The sequence below is a fragment of the Eucyclogobius newberryi genome, unplaced genomic scaffold (genome assembly GCF_026437365.1).
Source record: "Eucyclogobius newberryi isolate DKJ021-1_F unplaced genomic scaffold, fEucNew1.0.hap1 SCAF_26, whole genome shotgun sequence".
Classification (NCBI taxonomy): domain Eukaryota; kingdom Metazoa; phylum Chordata; class Actinopteri; order Gobiiformes; family Gobiidae; genus Eucyclogobius; species Eucyclogobius newberryi.
The window spans coordinates 389751-409194 of record NW_027315901.1 but is presented as its reverse complement, the minus strand read 5'-3'; the positions used below and the strand labels follow the sequence as shown (position 1 = coordinate 409194).

General features: G+C 43.5%; 1 protein-coding gene across 1 annotated transcript in view; it reads right to left on the bottom strand.

The window, feature by feature from the left end:
* LOC140372578 (lysyl oxidase homolog 2A-like) overlaps positions 1-19444 on the bottom strand; it is a 162320-nt gene that overhangs the window by 68960 nt on the left and 73916 nt on the right. The window contains exons 6-7 of the mRNA XM_072459714.1: positions 3206-3389; positions 2125-2276 (exon numbers count right to left, since the gene is read on the bottom strand). Coding sequence (XP_072315815.1) covers positions 2125-2276; positions 3206-3389 — 336 coding nt within the window. The remainder of the gene's footprint in view (positions 1-2124; positions 2277-3205; positions 3390-19444) is intronic.

The following is a 19444-nucleotide window of genomic DNA, read 5'->3' as shown; positions in this document are numbered from 1 at the left end:
CCGTGTCTTAAAGCCCATCTGGGGGACATGTCTCACCCGTGTCTTAAAGCCCATCTGGGGGACATGTCTCACCCGTGTTCCAAAGCCCATCAGTGGGACATGTCTCACCCGTGTTCCAAAGCCCATCTGGGGGACATGTCTCACCCGTGTCTTAAAGCCCATCTGGGGGACATGTCTCACCCGTGTCTTAAAGCCCATCTGGGGGACATGTCTCACCCGTGTCTTAAAGCCCATCTGGGGGACATGTCTCACCCGTGTCTTAAAGCCCATCTGGGGGACATGTCTCACCCGTGTCTTAAAGCCCATCTGGGGGACATGTCTCACCCGTGTCTTAAAGTCCATCAGTGGGACATGTCTCACCCGTGTCTTAAAGCCCATCTGGGGGACATGTCTCACCCGTGTCTTAAAGCCCATCAGTGGGACATGTCTCAACCGTGTCTTAAAGCCCATCAGTGGGACATGTCTCAACCGTGTCTTAAAGCCCATCAGTGGGACATGTCTCACCCGTGTCTTAAAGCCCATCTGGGGGACATGTCTCACCCGTGTCTTAAAGCCCATCAGTGGGACATGTCTCACCCGTGTCTTAAAGCCCATCTGGGGGACATGTCTCACCCGTGTCTTAAAGCCCATCTGGGGGACATGTCTCACCCGTGTCTTAAAGCCCATCTGGGGGACATGTCTCACCCGTGTCTTAAAGCCCATCTGGGGGACATGTCTCACCCGTGTCTTAAAGCCCATCTGGGGGACATGTCTCACCCGTGTCTTAAAGCCCATCTGTGGGACATGTCTCACCCGTGTCTTAAAGCCGATCTGGGGGACATGTCTCACCCGTGTCCTAAAGCCCATCTGGGGGACATGTCTCACCCGTGTCTTAAAGTCCATCAGTGGGACATGTCTCACCCGTGTCTTAAAGCCCATCTGGGGGACATGTCTCACCCGTGTCTTAAAGTCCATCAGTGGGACATGTCTCACCCGTGTCTTAAAGCCCATCTGGGGGACATGTCTCACCCGTGTCTTAAAGCCCATCAGTGGGACATGTCTCAACCGTGTTTTAAAGCCCATCAGTGGGACATGTCTCAACCGTGTCTTAAAGCCCATCAGTGGGACATGTCTCACCCGTGTCTTAAAGCCCATCTGGGGGACATGTCTCACCCGTGTCTTAAAGCCCATCTGGGGGACATGTCTCACCCGTGTCTTAAAGCCCATCTGGGGGACATGTCTCACCCGTGTCTTAAAGCCCATCTGGGGGACATGTCTCACCCGTGTCTTAAAGCCCATCTGGGGGACATGTCTCACCCGTGTCTTAAAGCCCATCTGGGGGACATGTCTCACCCGTGTTCCAAAGCCCATCAGTGGGACATGTCTCACCCGTGTTCCAAAGCCCATCTGGGGGACATGTCTCACCCGTGTCTTAAAGCCCATCTGGGGGACATGTCTCACCCGTGTCTTAAAGCCCATCTGGGGGACATGTCTCACCCGTGTCTTAAAGCCCATCTGGGGGACATGTCTCACCCGTGTCTTAAAGCCCATCTGGGGGACATGTCTCACCCGTGTCTTAAAGCCCATCTGGGGGACATGTCTCACCCGTGTCTTAAAGTCCATCAGTGGGACATGTCTCACCCGTGTCTTAAAGCCCATCTGGGGGACATGTCTCACCCGTGTCTTAAAGCCCATCAGTGGGACATGTCTCAACCGTGTCTTAAAGCCCATCAGTGGGACATGTCTCAACCGTGTCTTAAAGCCCATCAGTGGGACATGTCTCACCCGTGTCTTAAAGCCCATCTGGGGGACATGTCTCACCCGTGTCTTAAAGCCCATCAGTGGGACATGTCTCACCCGTGTCTTAAAGCCCATCTGGGGGACATGTCTCACCCGTGTCTTAAAGCCCATCTGGGGGACATGTCTCACCCGTGTCTTAAAGCCCATCTGGGGGACATGTCTCACCCGTGTCTTAAAGCCCATCTGGGGGACATGTCTCACCCGTGTCTTAAAGCCCATCTGGGGGACATGTCTCACCCGTGTCTTAAAGCCCATCTGGGGGACATGTCTCACCCGTGTCTTAAAGCCCATCTGGGGGACATGTCTCACCCGTGTCTTAAAGCCCATCTGGGGGACATGTCTCACCCGTGTCTTAAAGCCCATCTGGGGGACATGACACCTCACGGCCGCGTCCTCCTCGTGGCTGCAGTCGGTGGATTCTCTGTTGAAGCGACACTCGGTCAGAGACTTCTCAAACCCGGAGCACTGGACCTGGTTCATGTGGACCGGACCTGTCCCTGAAATGAGACCAGAACCAGGTTTAGACCAGTCCAGATCCAGTCCAGCGGGCCCCTCTCTCTCTGTACCTCGGCCCATGCGGGCCCCTCTCTCTCTGTACCTCGGCCCATGCGGGCCCCTCTCTCTCTCTGTACCTCGGCCCATGCGGGCCCCTCTCTCTCTCTGTACCTCGGCCCATGCGGGCCCCTCTCTCTCTGTACCTCGGCCCATGCGGGCCCCTCTCTCTCTCTGTACCTCGGCCCATGCGGGCCCCTCTCTGTCTGTACCTCGGCCCATGCGGGCCCCTCTCTCTCTCTGTACCTCGGCCCATGCGGGCCCCTCTCTCTCTCTGTACCTCGGCCCATGCGGGCCCCTCTCTCTCTGTACCTCGGCCCATGCGCGCCCCTCTCTCTCTCTGTACCTCGGCCCATGCGGGCCCCTCTCTGTCTGTACCTCGGCCCATGCGGGCCCCTCTCTCTCTCTGTACCTTAGCCCATGCGGGCCCCTCTCTGTCTGTACCTCGGCCCATGCGGGCCCCTCTCTCTCTCTGTACCTCGGCCCATGCGGGCCCCTCTCTCTCTGTACCTCGGCCCATGCGGGCCCCTCTCTCTCTGTACCTCGGCCCATGCGGGCCCCTCTCTCTCTCTGTACCTCGGCCCATGCGGGCCCCTCTCTCTCTCTGTACCTCAGCCCATGCGGGCCCCTCTCTCTCTCTGTACCTCGGCCCATGCGGGCCCCTCTCTCTCTGTACCTCGGCCCATGCGGGCCCCTCTCTCTCTGTCCCTCGGCCCATGCGGGCCCCTCTCTCTCTCTGTACCTCGGCCCATGCGGGCCCCTCTCTCTCTCTGTACCTCGGCCCATGCGGGCCCCTCTCTCTCTGTACCTCGGCCCATGCGGGCCCCTCTCTCTCTGTCCCTCGGCCCATGCGGGCCCCTCTCTCTCTCTGTACCTTGGCCCATGCGGGCCCCGCTGAGGGCCTCCTTGGCGCTGCCAAAGCCCAGTTCTCTGCAGACGACAGTGGCGGCCCTCAGGTCCCAAAGGTCGTCACACACTGAGCCCCACTCGCCGTTCTTCAGGACCTCGACCCGGCCCTCACCGACCAGGGGCCCGCCCCGGAGCCGGACCAGGGGCTGCTGCAAGAGAGAGTGTCACATCACAACCAGGACTAAACCAGGACTAAACCAGGACTAAACCAGGACTAAACCAGGACTAAACCAGGTCCAAACCAGGACTAAACCAGGACTAAACCAGGTCTAAACCAGGACTAAACCAGGTCTAAACCAGGACTAAACCAGGACTAAACCAGGACTAAAGCAGGACTTAACCAGGACTAAACCAGGACTAAACCAGGACTAAACCAGGACTAAACCAGGTCCAAACCAGGACTAAACCAGGACTAAACCAGGACTAAACCAGGACTAAACCAGGACTAAACCAGGACTAAACCAGGACTAAACCAGGTCCAAACCAGGACTAAACCAGGACTAAACCAGGACTTAACCAGGACTAAACCAGGACTAAACCAGGTCCAAACCAGGACTAAACCAGGACTAAACCAGGACTAAACCAAGACTAAACCAGGACTAAACCAGGACTAAACCAGGTCCAAACCAGGACTAAACCAGGACTAAACCAGGACTAAACCAGGACTAAACCAGGTCCAAACCAGGACTAAACCAGGACTAAACCAGGACTAAACCAGGACTAAACCAGGACTAAACCAGGTCCAAACCAGGACTAAACCAGGACTAAACCAGGACTAAACCAAGACTAAACCAGGACTAAACCAGGACTAAACCAGGACTAAACCAGGACTAAACCAAGACTAAACCAAGACTAAACCAAGACTAAACCAGGACTAAACCAGGACTAAACCAGGACTAAACCAAGACTAAACCAAGACTAAACCAGGACTAAACCAGGAATAAACCAGGACTAAACCAGGACTAAACCAGGACTAAACCAGGTCCAAACCAGGTCTAAACCAGGACTAAACCAGGACTAAACCAGGACTAAACCAGGTCCAAACCAGGTCCAAACCAGGACTAAACCAGGACTAAACCAGGACTAAACCAGGTCTAAAACAGGACTAACCCAGATCTAAACCAGGACTAAACCAGGTCTAAACCAGGACTAAACCAGGTCTAAACCAGATCTAAACCAAGTCCAAACCAGGTCTAAACCAGATCCAAACCAGGTCTAAACCAGGACTAAACCAGGACTAAACCAGGACTAAACCAGGTCTAAACCAGGACTAAACCAGGTCTAAACCAGGACTAAACCAGGACTAAACCAGGACTAAAGCAGGACTAAACCAGGACTTAACCAGGACTAAACCAGGACTAAACCAGGACTAAACCAGGACTAAACCAGGTCCAAACCAGGACTAAACCAGGACTAAACCAGGACTTAACCAGGACTAAACCAGGACTAAACCAGGTCCAAACCAGGACTAAACCAGGACTAAACCAGGACTAAACCAGGACTAAACCAAGACTAAACCAGGACTAAACCAGGACTAAACCAGGTCCAAACCAGGACTAAACCAGGACTAAACCAGGACTAAACCAGGACTAAACCAGGTCCAAACCAGGACTAAACCAGGACTAAACCAGGACTAAACCAGGACTAAACCAGGACTAAACCAGGTCCAAACCAGGACTAAACCAGGACTAAACCAGGACTAAACCAAGACTAAACCAGGACTAAACCAGGACTAAACCAGGACTAAACCAGGACTAAACCAAGACTAAACCAAGACTAAACCAAGACTAAACCAGGACTAAACCAGGACTAAACCAGGACTAAACCAAGACTAAACCAAGACTAAACCAGGACTAAACCAGGAATAAACCAGGACTAAACCAGGACTAAACCAGGACTAAACCAGGTCCAAACCAGGTCTAAACCAGGACTAAACCAGGACTAAACCAGGACTAAACCAGGTCCAAACCAGGACTAAACCAAGACTAAACCAGGACTAAACCAGGACTAAACCAGGTCTAAAACAGGACTAACCCAGATCTAAACCAGGACTAAACCAGGTCTAAACCAGGACTAAACCAGGTCTAAACCAGATCTAAACCAAGTCCAAACCAGGTCTAAACCAGATCCAAACCAGGTCTAAACCAGGACTAAACCAGGACTAAAACAGGACTAAACCAGGTCTAAAACAGGACTAAACCAGGACTAAACCAGGACTAAAACAGGACTAAACCAGGTCTAAAACAGGACTAAACCAGGACTAAACCAGGACTAAAACAGGACTAAACCAGGTCTAAACCAGGACTAAACCAGGACTAAAACAGGACTAAACCAGGTCTAAACCAGGACTAAACCAGGACTAAACCAGGACTGAACCAGGACTAAACCAGGACTAAAACAGGACTAAAACAGGACTAAACCAGTTCTAAACCAGGACTAAACCAGGACTAAACCAGGACTAAAACAGGACTAAACCAGGTCTAAAACAGGACTAAACCAGGACTAAACCAGGACTAAACAAGTTTTAAACCAGGTCTAAACCAGGACTAAACAAGGACTAAACCAGGACTAAACCAGGACTAAACCAGGTCTAAAACAGGACTAAACCAGGACTTTAGAGCTTTACACCATTCTGAGGTGTGTCTTTAGAGCTTTGAACCACTCTGAGGTGTGTCTTTAGAGCTTTATACCACTCTGAGGTGTGTCTTTAGAGCTTTAGACCACTGATGTGTGTCTTTAGAGCTTTATACACTCTGAGGTGTGTCTTTAGAGCTTTATGCGACTCTGAGGTGTGTCTTTAGAGCTTTGAACCACTCTGAGGTGTGTCTTTAGAGCTTTATACAATCTGAGGTGTGTCTTTAGAGCTTTATACACTCTGAGGTGTGTCTTTAGAGCTTTATACAATCTGAGGTGTGTCTTTAGAGCTTTATACACTCTGAGGTGTGTCTTTAGAGCTTTATACAATCTGAGGTGTGTCTTTAGAGCTTTATGCGACTCTGAGGTGTGTCTTTAGAGCTTTATACAATCTGAGGTGTGTCTTTAGAGCTTTATACACTCTGAGGTGTGTCTTTAGAGCTTTATACCATTCTGAGGTGTGTCTTTAGAGCTTTATACCACTCTGAGGTGTGTCTTTAGAGCTTTATACACTCTGATGTGTGTCTTTAGAGCTTTATACACTCTGAACTGTGTCTTTAGAGCTTTATACACTCTGAGGTGTGTCTTTAGAGGTTTATACCACTCTGAGCTGTGTCTTTAGAGCTTTATACACTCTGAGGTGTGTCTTTAGAGGTTTATACACTCTGAGGTGTGTCTTTAGAGCTTTATACACTCTGAGGTGTGTCTTTAGAGCTTTATACACTCTGAGGTGTGTCTTTAGAGCTTTATACACTCTGAGGTGTGTCTTTAGAGATTTATGCCACTCTGAGGTGTGTCTTTAGAGCTTTATACACTCTGAGGTGTGTCTTTAGAGATTTATGCCACTCTGAGGTGTGTCTTTAGAGCTTTATACACTCTGAGGTGTGTCTTTAGAGCTTTATACACTCTGAGGTGTGTCTTTAGAGCTTTATACACTCTGAGGTGTGTCTTTAGAGCTTTATACACTCTGAGGTGTCTTTAGAGCTTTATAACACTCTGAGGTGTGTCTTTAGAGCTTTATACCATTCTGAGGTGTGTCTTTAGAGCTTTATACACTCTGAGGTGTGTCTTTAGAGCTTTATACACTCTGAGGTGTGTCTTTAGAGCTTTATACACTCTGAGGTGTCTTTAGAGCTTTATACCACTCTGAGGTGTGTCTTTAGAGCTTTATACCACTCTGAGGTGTGTCTTTAGAGCTTTAAATCACTCTGAGGTGTGTCTTTAGAGCTTTATACCGCTCTGAGGTGTGTTCTTTAGAGCTTTATAACACTCTGAGGGGTGTCTTTAGAGCTTTATACACTCTGAGGTGTGTCTTTAGAGCTTTATTCCACTCTGAGGTGTGTCTTTAGAGTTTTATACCGCTCTGAGGTGTGTCTTTAGAGTTTTATACCGCTCTGAGGTGTGTCTTTAGAGTTTTATACCGCTCTGAGGTGTGTTCTTTAGAGCTTTATAACACTCTGAGGGGTGTCTTTAGAGCTTTATACACTCTGAGGTGTGTCTTTAGAGCTTTATGCCATTCTGAGGTGTGTCTTTAGAGCTTTATACCACTCTGATGTGTGTCTTAAGAGCTTTATACAATCTGAGGTGTGTCTTTAGAGTTTTATACACTCTGAGGTGTGTCTTTAGAGCTTTATACCACTCTGATGTGTGTCTTAAGAGCTTTATACAATCTGAGGTGTGTCTTTAGAGCTTTTTACCACTCTGAAGTGTTTCTTTAGAGCTTTATACCATTCTGAGGTGTGTCTTTAGAGCTTTATACCACTCTGAGGTGTGTCTTTAGAGCTTTATACCACTCTGAGTTGTGTCTTTAGAGCTTTATACCATTCTAAGGTGTGTCTTTAGAGCTTTATATCACTCTGAGGTGTGTCTTTAGAGCTTTATACCACTCTGAGGTGTGTCTTTAGAGCTTTATACAATCTGAGGTGTGTCTTTAGAGTTTTATACCGCTCTGAGGTGTGTCTTTAGAGGTTTATACCACTCTGAGGTGTGTATTTAGAGCTTTATACACTCTGAGGTGTGACTTTAGAGCTTTATACACTCTGAAGTGTGTCTTTAGAGCTTTATACACTCTGAAGTGTGTCTTTAGAGCTTTATACCACTCTGAGGTGTGTCTTTAGAGCTTTTTTTTCCATTCTGAGGTGTCTTTAGAGCTTTATACACTCTGAGGTGTGTCTTTAGAGCTTTATACACTCTGAGGTGTGTCTTTAGAGCTTTATACACTCTGAGGTGTGTGTTTAGAGCTTTATACACTCTGAGGTGTGTCTTTAAAGCTTTATACACTCTGAAGTGTGTCTTTAGAGCTTTATAACACTCTGAGGTGTGTCTTTAGAGCTTTATAACACTCTGAGGTGTGTCTTTAGAGCTTTATACCACTCTGAGGTGTGTTTTTAGAGCTGTATATACTCTGAATTGTGTCTTTAGAGCTTTATAACACTCTGAGGTGTGTCTTTAGAGCTTTATACACTCTGAGCTGTGTCTTTAGAGCTTTATACACTCTGAGCTGTGTCTTTAGAGCTTTATACACTCTGAGGTGTGTCTTTAGAGCTTTATACACTCTAAGGTGTGACTTTAGAGCTTTATACACTCTAAGGTGTGACTTTAGAGCTTTATACACTCTGAGGTGTGACTAGAGCTTTATACACTCTGAGGTGTCTTTAGAGCTTAATACACTCTGAGGTGTGTCTTTAGAGCTTCATACACTCTGAACTGTGTCTTTAGAGCTTTATACACTCTGAGGTGTGTCTTTAGAGGTTTATACACTCTGAGGTGTGTCTTTAGAGCTTTATGCCACTCTGAGGTGTGTCTTTAGAGCTTTATGCCACTCTGAGGTGTGTCTTTAGAGCTTTATACACTCTGAGGTGTCTTTAGAGCTTTATACCACTCTGAGGTGTGTCTTTAGAGCTTTATACCATTCTGAGGTGTGTCTTTAGAGCTTTATACACTCTGAGGTGTCTTTAGAGCTTTATACCACTCTGAGGTGTGTCTTTAGAGCTTTATACCACTCTGAGGTGTGTCTTTAGAGCTTTATACCGCTCTGAGGTGTGTTCTTTAGAGCTTTATACACTCTGAGGTGTGTCTTTAGAGCTTTATTCCACTCTGAGGTGTGTCTTTAGAGTTTTATACCATTCTGAGGTTTGTCTTTAGAGCTTTATACCACTCTGAGGTGTGTCTTTAGAGCTTTATTCCACTCTGAGGTGTGTCTTTAGAGTTTTATACCATTCTGAGGTGTGTCTTTAGAGCTTTATACACTCTGATGTGTGTCTTTAGAGCTTTATACACTCTGAGGTGTGTCTTTAGAGGTTTATACAGCTCTGAGGTGTGTCTTTAGAGCTTTATGCCACTCTGAGGTGTGTCTTTAGAGCTTTATACACTCTGAGGTGTGTCTTTAGAGCTTTATACACTCTGAGGTGTCTTTAGAGCTTTATACACTCTGAGGTGTGTCTTTAGAGCTTTATACACTCTGAGGTGTCTTTAGAGCTTTATACCACTCTGAGGTGTGTCTTTAGAGCTTTATACCACTCTGAGGTGTGTCTTTAGAGCTTTATACCGCTCTGAGGTGTGTTCTTTAGAGCTTTATAACACTCTGAGGGGTGTCTTTAGAGCTTTATACACTCTGAGGTGTGTCTTTAGAGCTTTATTCCACTCTGAGGTGTGTCTTTAGAGTTTTATACCATTCTGAGGTTTGTCTTTAGAGCTTTATACAATCTGAGGTGTGTCTTTAGAGTTTTATACCGCTCGGAGGTGTGTCTTTAGAGCTTTATGCCATTCTGAGGTGTGTCTTTAGAGCTTTATACCACTCTGAGGTGTGTCTTTAGAGCTTTATACCACTCTGAGTTGTGTCTTTAGAGCTTTATACCATTGTGAGGTTTGTCTTTAGAGCTTTATACACTCTGAGGTGTGTCTTTAGAGCTTTATACACTCTGAGGTGTGTCTTTAGAGCTTTATACCACTCTGAGTTGTGTCTTTAGAGCTTTATACCATTCTAAGGTGTGTCTTTAGAGCTTTATATCACTCTGAGGTGTGTCTTTAGAGCTTTATACACTCTGAAGTGTGTCTTTAGAGCTTTATACCACTCTGAGGTGTGTCTTTAGAGCTTTATACAATCTGAGGTGTGTCTTTAGAGTTTTATACCGCTCTGAGGTGTGTCTTTAGAGGTTTATACCACTCTGAGGTGTGTATTTAGAGCTTTATACACTCTGAGGTGTGACTTTAGAGCTTTATACACTCTGAGGTGTGTCTTTAGAGCTTTATACACTCTGAAGTGTGTCTTTAGAGCTTTATACCACTCTGAGGTGTGTCTTTAGAGCTTTTTTTTCCATTCTGAGGTGTCTTTAGAGCTTTATACACTCTGAGGTGTGTCTTTAGAGCTTTATACACTCTGAAGTGTGTCTTTAGAGCTTTATAACACTCTGAGGTGTGTTTTTAGAGCTGTATATACTCTGAATTGTGTCTTTAGAGCTTTATAACACTCTGAGGTGTGTCTTTAGAGCTTTATACACTCTGAGCTGTGTCTTTAGAGCTTTATACACTCTGAGGTGTGTCTTTAGAGCTTTATACACTCTGAAGTGTGTCTTTAGAGCTTTATACCACTCTGAGGTGTGTCTTTAGAGCTTTATACACTCTGAGCTGTGTCTTTAGAGCTTTATACACTCTGAGGTGTGTCTTTAGAACTTTATACACTCTGAGATGTGTCTTTAGAGCTTTATACACTCTGAGGTGTGACTAGAGCTTTATACACTCTGAGGTGTGTCTTTAGAGCTTAATACACTCTGAGGTGTGACTTTAGAGCTTTATACACTCTGAGGTGTGTCTTTAGAGCTTTATACACTCTGATGTGTGTCTTTAGAGCTTTATACACTCTGAACTGTGTCTTTAGAGCTTTATACACTCTGAGGTGTGTCTTTAGAGCTTTATACACTCTGAGGTGTGACTAGAGCTTTATACACTCTGAGCTGTGTCTTTAGAGCTTTATACACTCTGAGGTGTGTCTTTAGAGCTTTATACACTCTGAGGTGTCTTTAGAGCTTTATACCACTCTGAGGTGTGTCTTTAGAGCTTTATACCATTCTGAGGTGTGTCTTTAGAGCTTTATACACTCTGAGGTGTGTCTTTAGAGCTTTATACCACTCTGAGGTGTGTCTTTAGAGCTTTATACCGCTCTGAGGTGTGTTCTTTAGAGCTTTATACACTCTGAGGTGTGTCTTTAGAGTTTTATACCACTCTGAGGTGTGTCTTAAGAGCTTTATACAATCTGAGGTGTGTCTTTAGAGCTTTATACACTCTGAAGTGTGTCTTTAGAGCTTTTTTTTACCATTCTGAGGTGTCTTTAGAGCTTTATGCCACTCTGAGGTGTGTCTTTAGAGCTTTATACCACTCTGAGGTGTGTCTTTAGAGCTTTATACACTCTGAGGTGTGTCTTTAGAGCTTTATACACTCTGAGGTGTGTCTTTAGAGCTTTATAACGCTCTGAGGTGAGTCTTTAGAGCTTTATACCACTCTGAGGTGTATCTTTAGAGCTTTATACACTCTGAAGTGTGTCTTTAGAGCTTTATAACGCTCTGAGGTGAGTCTTTAGAGCTTTATACCACTCTGAGGTGTATCTTTAAAGCTTTATACCATTCTGAGGTGTGTCTTTAGAGCTTTATAACGCTCTGAGGTGAGTCTTTAGAGCTTTATACCACTCTGAGGTGTATCTTTAGAGCTTTATACACTCTGAAGTGTGTCTTTAGAGCTTTATACCACTCTGAGGTGTGTCTTTAGAGCTTTATACACTCTGAGCTGTGTGTTTAGAGCTTTATACACTCTGAGCTGTGTCTTTAGAGGTTTATACCACTCTGAGGTGTGTCTTTAGAGCTTTATACACTCTGAGGTGTGTCTTTAGAGCTTTATACACTCTGAGGTGTGTCTTTAGAGCTTTATACACTCTGAGGTGTGTCTTTAGAGGTTTATACCACTCTGAGGTGTCTATTTAGAGCTTTATACACTCTGAGGTGTGACTTTAGAGCTTTATACACTCTGAGGTGTGTCTTTAGAGCTTTATACACTCTGAAGTGTGTCTTTAGAGCTTTATACAATCTGAGGTGTGTCTTTAGAGCTTTATACCACTCTGAGGTGTGTCTTTAGAGCTTTATACCACTCTGAGGTGTGTCTTTAGAGCTTTATACACTCTGAGGTGTGTGTTTAGAGCTTTATACACTCTGAGGTGTGTCTTTAAAGCTTTATACACTCTGAAGTGTGTCTTTAGAGCTTTATAACACTCTGAGGTGTGTCTTTAGAGCTTTATAACACTCTGAGGTGTGTCTTTAGAGCTTTATACCACTCTGAGGTGTGTTTTTAGAGCTGTATACACTCTGAATTGTGTCTTTAGAGCTTTATAACACTCTGAGGTGTGTCTTTAGAGCTTTATACACTCTGAGCTGTGTCTTTAGAGCTTTATACACTCTGAGCTGTGTCTTTAGAGCTTTATACACTCTGAGGTGTGTCTTTAGAGCTTTATACACTCTGAGGTGTGTCTTTAGAGCTTAATACACTCTGAGGTGTGACTTTAGAGCTTTATACACTCTGAGGTGTGTCTTTAGAGCTTTATACACTCTGAGGTGTCTTTAGAGCTTTATACCACTCTGAGGTGTGTCTTTAGAGCTTTATACCATTCTGAGGTGTGTATTTAGAGCTTTATAACACTCTGAGGGGTGTCTTTAGAGCTTTATACAGTCTGAGGTGTGTCTTTAGAGCTTTATTCCACTCTGAGGTGTGTCTTTAGAGCTTTATACCACTCTGATGTGTGTCTTTAGAGCTTTATACCACTCTGAGGTGTGTCTTTAGAGTTTTATACACTCTGAAGTGTGTCTTTAGAGCTTTTTACCACTCTGAGGTGTTTTTTTAGAGCTTTATACCACTCTGAAGTGTTTCTTTAGAGCTTTATACCATTCTGAGGTGTGTCTTTAGAGCTTTTTACCATTCTGAGGTGTGTCTTTAGAGCTTTATATCCTCTGAGGTGTGTCTTTAGAGCTTTAAACCACTCTGAGGTGTGTCTTTAGAGCTTTATACCACTCTGAGGTGTGTCTTTAGAGTTTTATACCACTCTGAGTTGTGTCTTTAGAGCTTTATACCATTCTAAGGTGTGTCTTTAGAGCTTTATATCACTCTGAGGTGTGTCTTTAGAGCTTTATACCACTCTGAGGTGTGTCTTTAGAGCTTTATACAATCTGAGGTGTGTCTTTAGAGTTTTATACCGCTCTGAGGTGTGTCTTTAGAGCTTTATACCGCTCTGAGGTGTGTTCTTTAGAGCTTTATAACACTCTGAGGGGTGTCTTTAGAGCTTTATACACTCTGAGGTGTGTCTTTAGAGCTTTATACACTCTGAGGTGTGTCTTTAGAGCTTTTTTTTACCATTCTGAGGTGTCTTTAGAGCTTTATGCCACTCTGAGGTGTGTCTTTAGAGCTTTATACCATTCTGAGGTGTGTCTTTAGAGTTTTATACACTCTGAAGTATGTCTTTAGAGCTTTATACCATTCTGAGGTGTGTCTTTAGAGCTTTATACACTCTGAGGTGTGTCTTTAGAGCTTTATACACTCTGAGGTGTGTCTTTAGAGCTTTATACACTCTGAGGTGTGACTTTAGAGCTTTATACACTCTGAGCTGTGTCTTTAGAGCTTTATACCACTCTGAGGTGTGTCTTTAGAGCTTTATACCACTCTGAGGTGTGTCTTTAGAGCTTTATACACTCTGAAGTGTGTCTTTAGAGCTTTATACCACTCTGAGGTGTGTCTTTAGAGCTTTATACACTCTGAGCTGTGTGTTTAGAGCTTTATACACTCTGAGCTGTGTCTTTAGAGCTATATACCACTCTGAGGTGTGTCTTTAGAGGTTTATACAACTCTGAGGTGTGTATTTAGAGCTTTATACACTCTGAGGTGTGACTTTAGAGCTTTATACACTCTGAGGTGTGTCTTTAGAGCTTTATACACTCTGAAGTGTGTCTTTAGAGCTTTATACCACTCTGAGGTGTGTCTTTAGAGCTTTTTTTTCCATTCTGAGGTGTCTTTAGAGCTTTATACACTCTGATGTGTGTCTTTAGAGCTTTATACACTCTGAGGTGTGTCTTTAGAGCTTTATACACTCTGAGGTGTGTCTTTAGAGCTTTATACACTCTAAGGTGTGTCTTTAAAGCTTTATACACTCTGAGCTGTGTCTTTAGAGCTTTATACACTCTGAGGTGTGTCTTTAGAGCTTTATACACTCTGAGCTGTGTCTTTAGAGCTTTATACACTCTGAGCTGTGTCTTTAGAGCTTTATACACTCTGATGTGTGTCTTTAGAGCTTTATACACTCTGAGGTGTGTCTTTAAAGCTTTATACACTCTGAGCTGTGTCTTTAGAGCTTTATACACTCTGAGGTGTGTCTTTAGAGCTTTATACACTCTGAGCTGTGTCTTTAGAGCTTTATACACTCTGAGCTGTGTCTTTAGAGCTTTATACACTCTGAGGTGTGTCTTTAGAGCTTTATACACTCTAAGGTGTGACTTTAGAGCTTTATACACTCTGAGATGTGTCTTTAGAGCTTTATACACTCTGAGGTGTGACTAGAGCTTTATACACTCTGAGGTGTGTCTTTAGAGCTTTATACACTCTGATGTGTGTCTTTAGAGCTTTATACACTCTGAGCTGTGTCTTTAGAGCTTTATACACTCTGAGGTGTGTCTTTAGAGCTTTATACACTCTGATGTGTGTCTTTAGAGGTTTATACCACTCTGAGCTGTGTCTTTAGAGCTTTATACACTCTGAGGTGTGTCTTTAGAGCTTTATGCCACTCTGAGGTGTGTCTTTAGAGCTTTATACACTCTGAGGTGTGTCTTTAGAGCTTTATACACTCTGAGGTGTCTTTAGAGCTTTATACCACTCTGAGGTGTGTCTTTAGAGCTTTATACCATTCTGAGGTGTGTCTTTAGAGCTTTATACACTCTGAGGTGTGTCTTTAGAGCTTTATACACTCTGAGGTGTGTCTTTAGAGCTTTATACCACTCTGAGGTGTGTCTTTAGAGCTTTATACCATTCTGAGGTGTGTCTTTAGAGCTTTATACCGCTCTGAGGGGTGTTCTTTAGAGCTTTATAACACTCTGAGGGGTGTCTTTAGAGCTTTATACACTCTGAGGTTTGTCTTTAGAGCTTTATGCCATTCTGAGGTGTGTCTTAAGAGCTTTATACAATCTGAGGTGTGTCTTTAGAGTTTTATACACTCTGAAGTGTGTCTTTAGAGCTTTTTACCACTCTGAGGTGTTTTTTTAGAGCTTTATACCACTCTGAAGTGTTTCTTTAGAGCTTTATACCATTCTGAGGTGTGTCTTTAGAGCTTTATACCACTCTGAAGTGTTTCTTTAGAGCTTTATACCATTCTGAGGTGTGTCTTTAGAGCTTTTTACCACTCTGACGTGTTTCTTTAGAGCTTCATACCATTCTGAGGTGTGTCTTTAGAGCTTTATATCCTCTGAGGTGTGTCTTTAGAGCTTTAAACCACTCTGAGGTGTGTCTTTAGAGCTTTATACCACTCTGAGGTGTGTCTTTAGAGCTTTATACCACTCTGAGTTGTGTCTTTAGAGCTTTATACCATTCTAAGGTGTGTCTTTAGAGCTTTATATCACTCTGAGGTGTGTCTTTAGAGCTTTATACCACTCTGAGGTGTGTCTTTAGAGCTTTATACAATCTGAGGTGTGTCTTTAGAGTTTTATACCGCTCTGAGGTGTGTCTTTAGAGCTTTATACCACTCTGAGGTGTGTCTTTAGAGCTTTATACAATCTGAGGTGTGTCTTTAGAGCTTTATACCAATCTGAGGTGTGTCTTTAGAGCTTTATACCATTCTAAGGTGTGTCTTTAGAGCTTTATATCACTCTGAGGTGTGTCTTTAGAGCTTTATACCACTCTGAGGTGTGTCTTTAGAGCTTTATACAATCTGAGGTGTGTCTTTAGAGTTTTATACCATTCTGAGGTTTGTCTTTAGAGCTTTATACCACTCTGAGGTGTGTCTTTAGAGCTTTATACAATCTGAGGTGTGTCTTTAGAGTTTTATACCGCTCGGAGGTGTGTCTTTAGAGTTTTATACCGCTCTGAGGTGTGTTCTTTAGAGCTTTATAACACTCTGAGGGGTGTCTTTAGAGCTTTATACACTCTGAGGTGTGTCTTTAGAGCTTTATACCATTCTGAGGTGTGTCTTTAGAGTTTTATACCACTCTGAGGTGTGTCTTAAGAGCTTTATACAATCTGAGGTGTGTCTTTAGAGCTTTATACACTCTGAGGTGTGTCTTTAGAGCTTTTTTTACCATTCTGAGGTGTCTTTAGAGCTTTATGCCACTCTGAGGTGTGTCTTTAGAGCTTTATACCACTCTGAGGTGTGTCTTTAGAGCTTTATACACTCTGAGGTGTGTCTTTACAGCTTTATACACTCTGAGGTGTGACTTTAGAGCTTTATACACTCTGAGGTGTGTCTTTAAAGCTTTATACCATTCTGAGGTGTGTCTTTAGAGCTTTATAACGCTCTGAGGTGAGTCTTTAGAGCTTTATACCACTCTGAGGTGTGTCTTTAGAGCTTTATACCACTCTGAGGTGTGTGTTTAGAGCTTTATACACTCTGAGCTGTGTCTTTAGAGCTATATACCACTCTGAGGTGTGTCTTTAGAGCTTTATACCATTCTGACGTGTGTCTTTAGAGCTTTATACACTCTGAGGTGTGTCTTTAGAGCTTTATACACTCTGAGGTGTGTCTTTAGAGCTTTATACACTCTGAGGTGTGTCTTTAGAGGTTTATACCACTCTGAGGTGTGTATTTAGAGCTTTATACACTCTGAGGTGTGACTTTAGAGCTTTATACACTCTGAGGTGTGTCTTTAGAGCTTTATACACTCTGAAGTGTGTCTTTAGAGCTTTATACAATCTGAGGTGTGTCTTTAGAGCTTTATACCACTCTGAGGTGTGTCTTTAGAGCTTTTTTTTCCATTCTGAGGTGTCTTTAGAGCTTTATACACTCTGAGGTGTGTCTTTAGAGCTTTATACACTCTGAGGTGTGTCTTTAGAGCTTTATACACTCTGAGGTGTGTGTTTAGAGCTTTATACACTCTGAGGTGTGTCTTTAAAGCTTTATACACTCTGAAGTGTGTCTTTAGAGCTTTATAACACTCTGAGGTGTGTCTTTAGAGCTTTATACCACTCTGAGGTGTGTTTTTAGAGCTGTATACACTCTGAATTGTGTCTTTAGAGCTTTATAACACTCTGAGGTGTGTCTTTAGAGCTTTATACACTCTGAGCTGTGTCTTTAGAGCTTTATACACTCTGAGGTGTGTCTTTAGAGCTTAATACACTCTGAGGTGTGACTTTAGAGCTTTATACACTCTGAGGTGTGTCTTTAGAGCTTTATACAGACTGATGTGTGTCTTTAGAGCTTTATACCATTCTGAGGTGTGTCTTTAGAGCTTTATACACTCTGAGGTGTGTCTTTAGAGCTTTATACACTCTGAGGTGTGTCTTTAGAGCTTTATACACTCTGAGGTGTCTTTAGAGCTTTATACCACTCTGAGGTGTGTCTTTAGAGCTTTATACACTCTGAGGTGTGTCTTTAGAGCTTTATACCACTCTGAGGTGTGTCTTTAGAGCTTTATACCATTCTGAGGTGTGTCTTTAGAGCTTTATACACTCTGAGGTGTGTCTTTAGAGCTTTATACACTCTGAGGTGTGTCTTTAGAGCTTTATACACTCTGAGGTGTCTTTAGAGCTTTATACACTCTGAGGTGTCTTTAGAGCTTTATACCACTCTGAGGTGTGTCTTTAGAGCTTTATAACACTCTGAGGGGTGTCTTTAGAGCTTTATACACTCTGAGGTGTGTCTTTAGAGCTTTATTCCACTCTGAGGTGTGTCTTTAGAACTTTATGCCACTCTGATGTGTGTCTTTAGAGCTTTATACCACTCTGAGGTGTGTTTTTAGAGCTTTATAACACTCTGAGGTGTGTCTTTAGAGTTTTATACTGCTCTGAGGTGTGTTCTTTAAAGCTTTATGCCATTCTGAGGTGTGTCTTTAGAGCTTTATACCACTCTGATGTGTGTCTTAAGAGCTTTATACAATCTGAGGTGTGTCTTTAGAGTTTTATACACTCTGAAGTGTGTCTTTAGAGCTTTTTACCACTCTGAGGTGTTTTTTTAGAGCTTTATACCACTCTGAAGTGTTTCTTTAGAGCTTTATACCATTCTGAGGTGTGTCTTTAGAGCTTTTTACCACTCTGACGTGTTTCTTTAGAGCTTCATACCATTCTGAGGTGTGTCTTTAGAGCTTTATATCCTCTGAGGTGTGTCTTTAGAGCTTTAAACCACTCTGAGGTGTGTCTTTAGAGCTTTATACCACTCTGAGGTGTGTCTTTAGAGCTTTATACCACTCTGAGTTGTGTCTTTAGAGCTTTATACCATTCTAAGGTGTGTCTTTAGAGCTTTATATCACTCTGAGGTGTGTCTTTAGAGCTTTATACAATCTGAGGTGTGTCTTTAGATTTTTATACCGCTCTGAGGTGTGTCTTTAGAGCTTTATACCACTCTGAGGTGTGTCGTTAGACCTTTTTTTACCATCCTGAGGTATCTTTAGAGTTTTATACCATTCTGAGGTTTGTCTTTAGAGCTTTATACCACTCTGAGGTGTGTCTTTAGAGCTTTATACAATCTGAGGTGTGTCTTTAGAGTTTTATACCGCTCTGAGGTGTGTTCTTTAGAGCTTTATAACACTCTGAGGGGTGTCTTTAGAGCTTTATACACTCTGAGGTGTGTCTTTAGAGCTTTATACACTCTGAGGTGTGTCTTTAGAGCTTTATACCACTCTGAGGTGTGTCTTTAGAGCTTTATACACTCTGAGGTGTGTCTTTACAGCTTTATACCATTCTGAGGTGTGTCTTTAGAGCTTTATAACGCTCTGAGGTGAGTCTTTAGAGCTTTATACCACTCTGAGGTGTATCTTTAGAGCTTTATACACTCTGAAGTGTGTTTAGAGCTTTATACACTCTGAGCTGTGTCTTTAGAGCTATATACCACTCTGAGGTGTGTCTTTAGAGCTTTATACCATTCTGACGTGTGTCTTTAGAGCTTTATACACTCTGAGGTGTGTCTTTAGAGCTTTATACACTCTGAGGTGTGTCTTTAGAGGTTTATACCACTCTGAGGTGTGTATTTAGAGCTTTATACACTCTGAGGTGTGACTTTAGAGCTTTATACACTCTGAGGTGTGTCTTTAGAGCTTTATACACTCTGAAGTGTGTCTTTAGAGCTTTATACAATCTGAGGTGTGTCTTTAGAGCTTTATACCACTCTGAGGTGTGTCTTTAGAGCTTTTTTATCCATTCTGAGGTGTCTTTAGAGCTTTATACACTCTGAGGTGTGTCTTTAGAGCTTTATAAACTCTGAGGTGTGTCTTTAGAGCTTTATACACTCTGAGGTGTGTGTTTAGAGCTTTATACACTCTGAGGTGTGTCTTTAAAGCTTTATACACTCTGAAGTGTGTCTTTAGAGCTTTATAACACTCTGAGGTGTGTCTTTAGAGCTTTATAC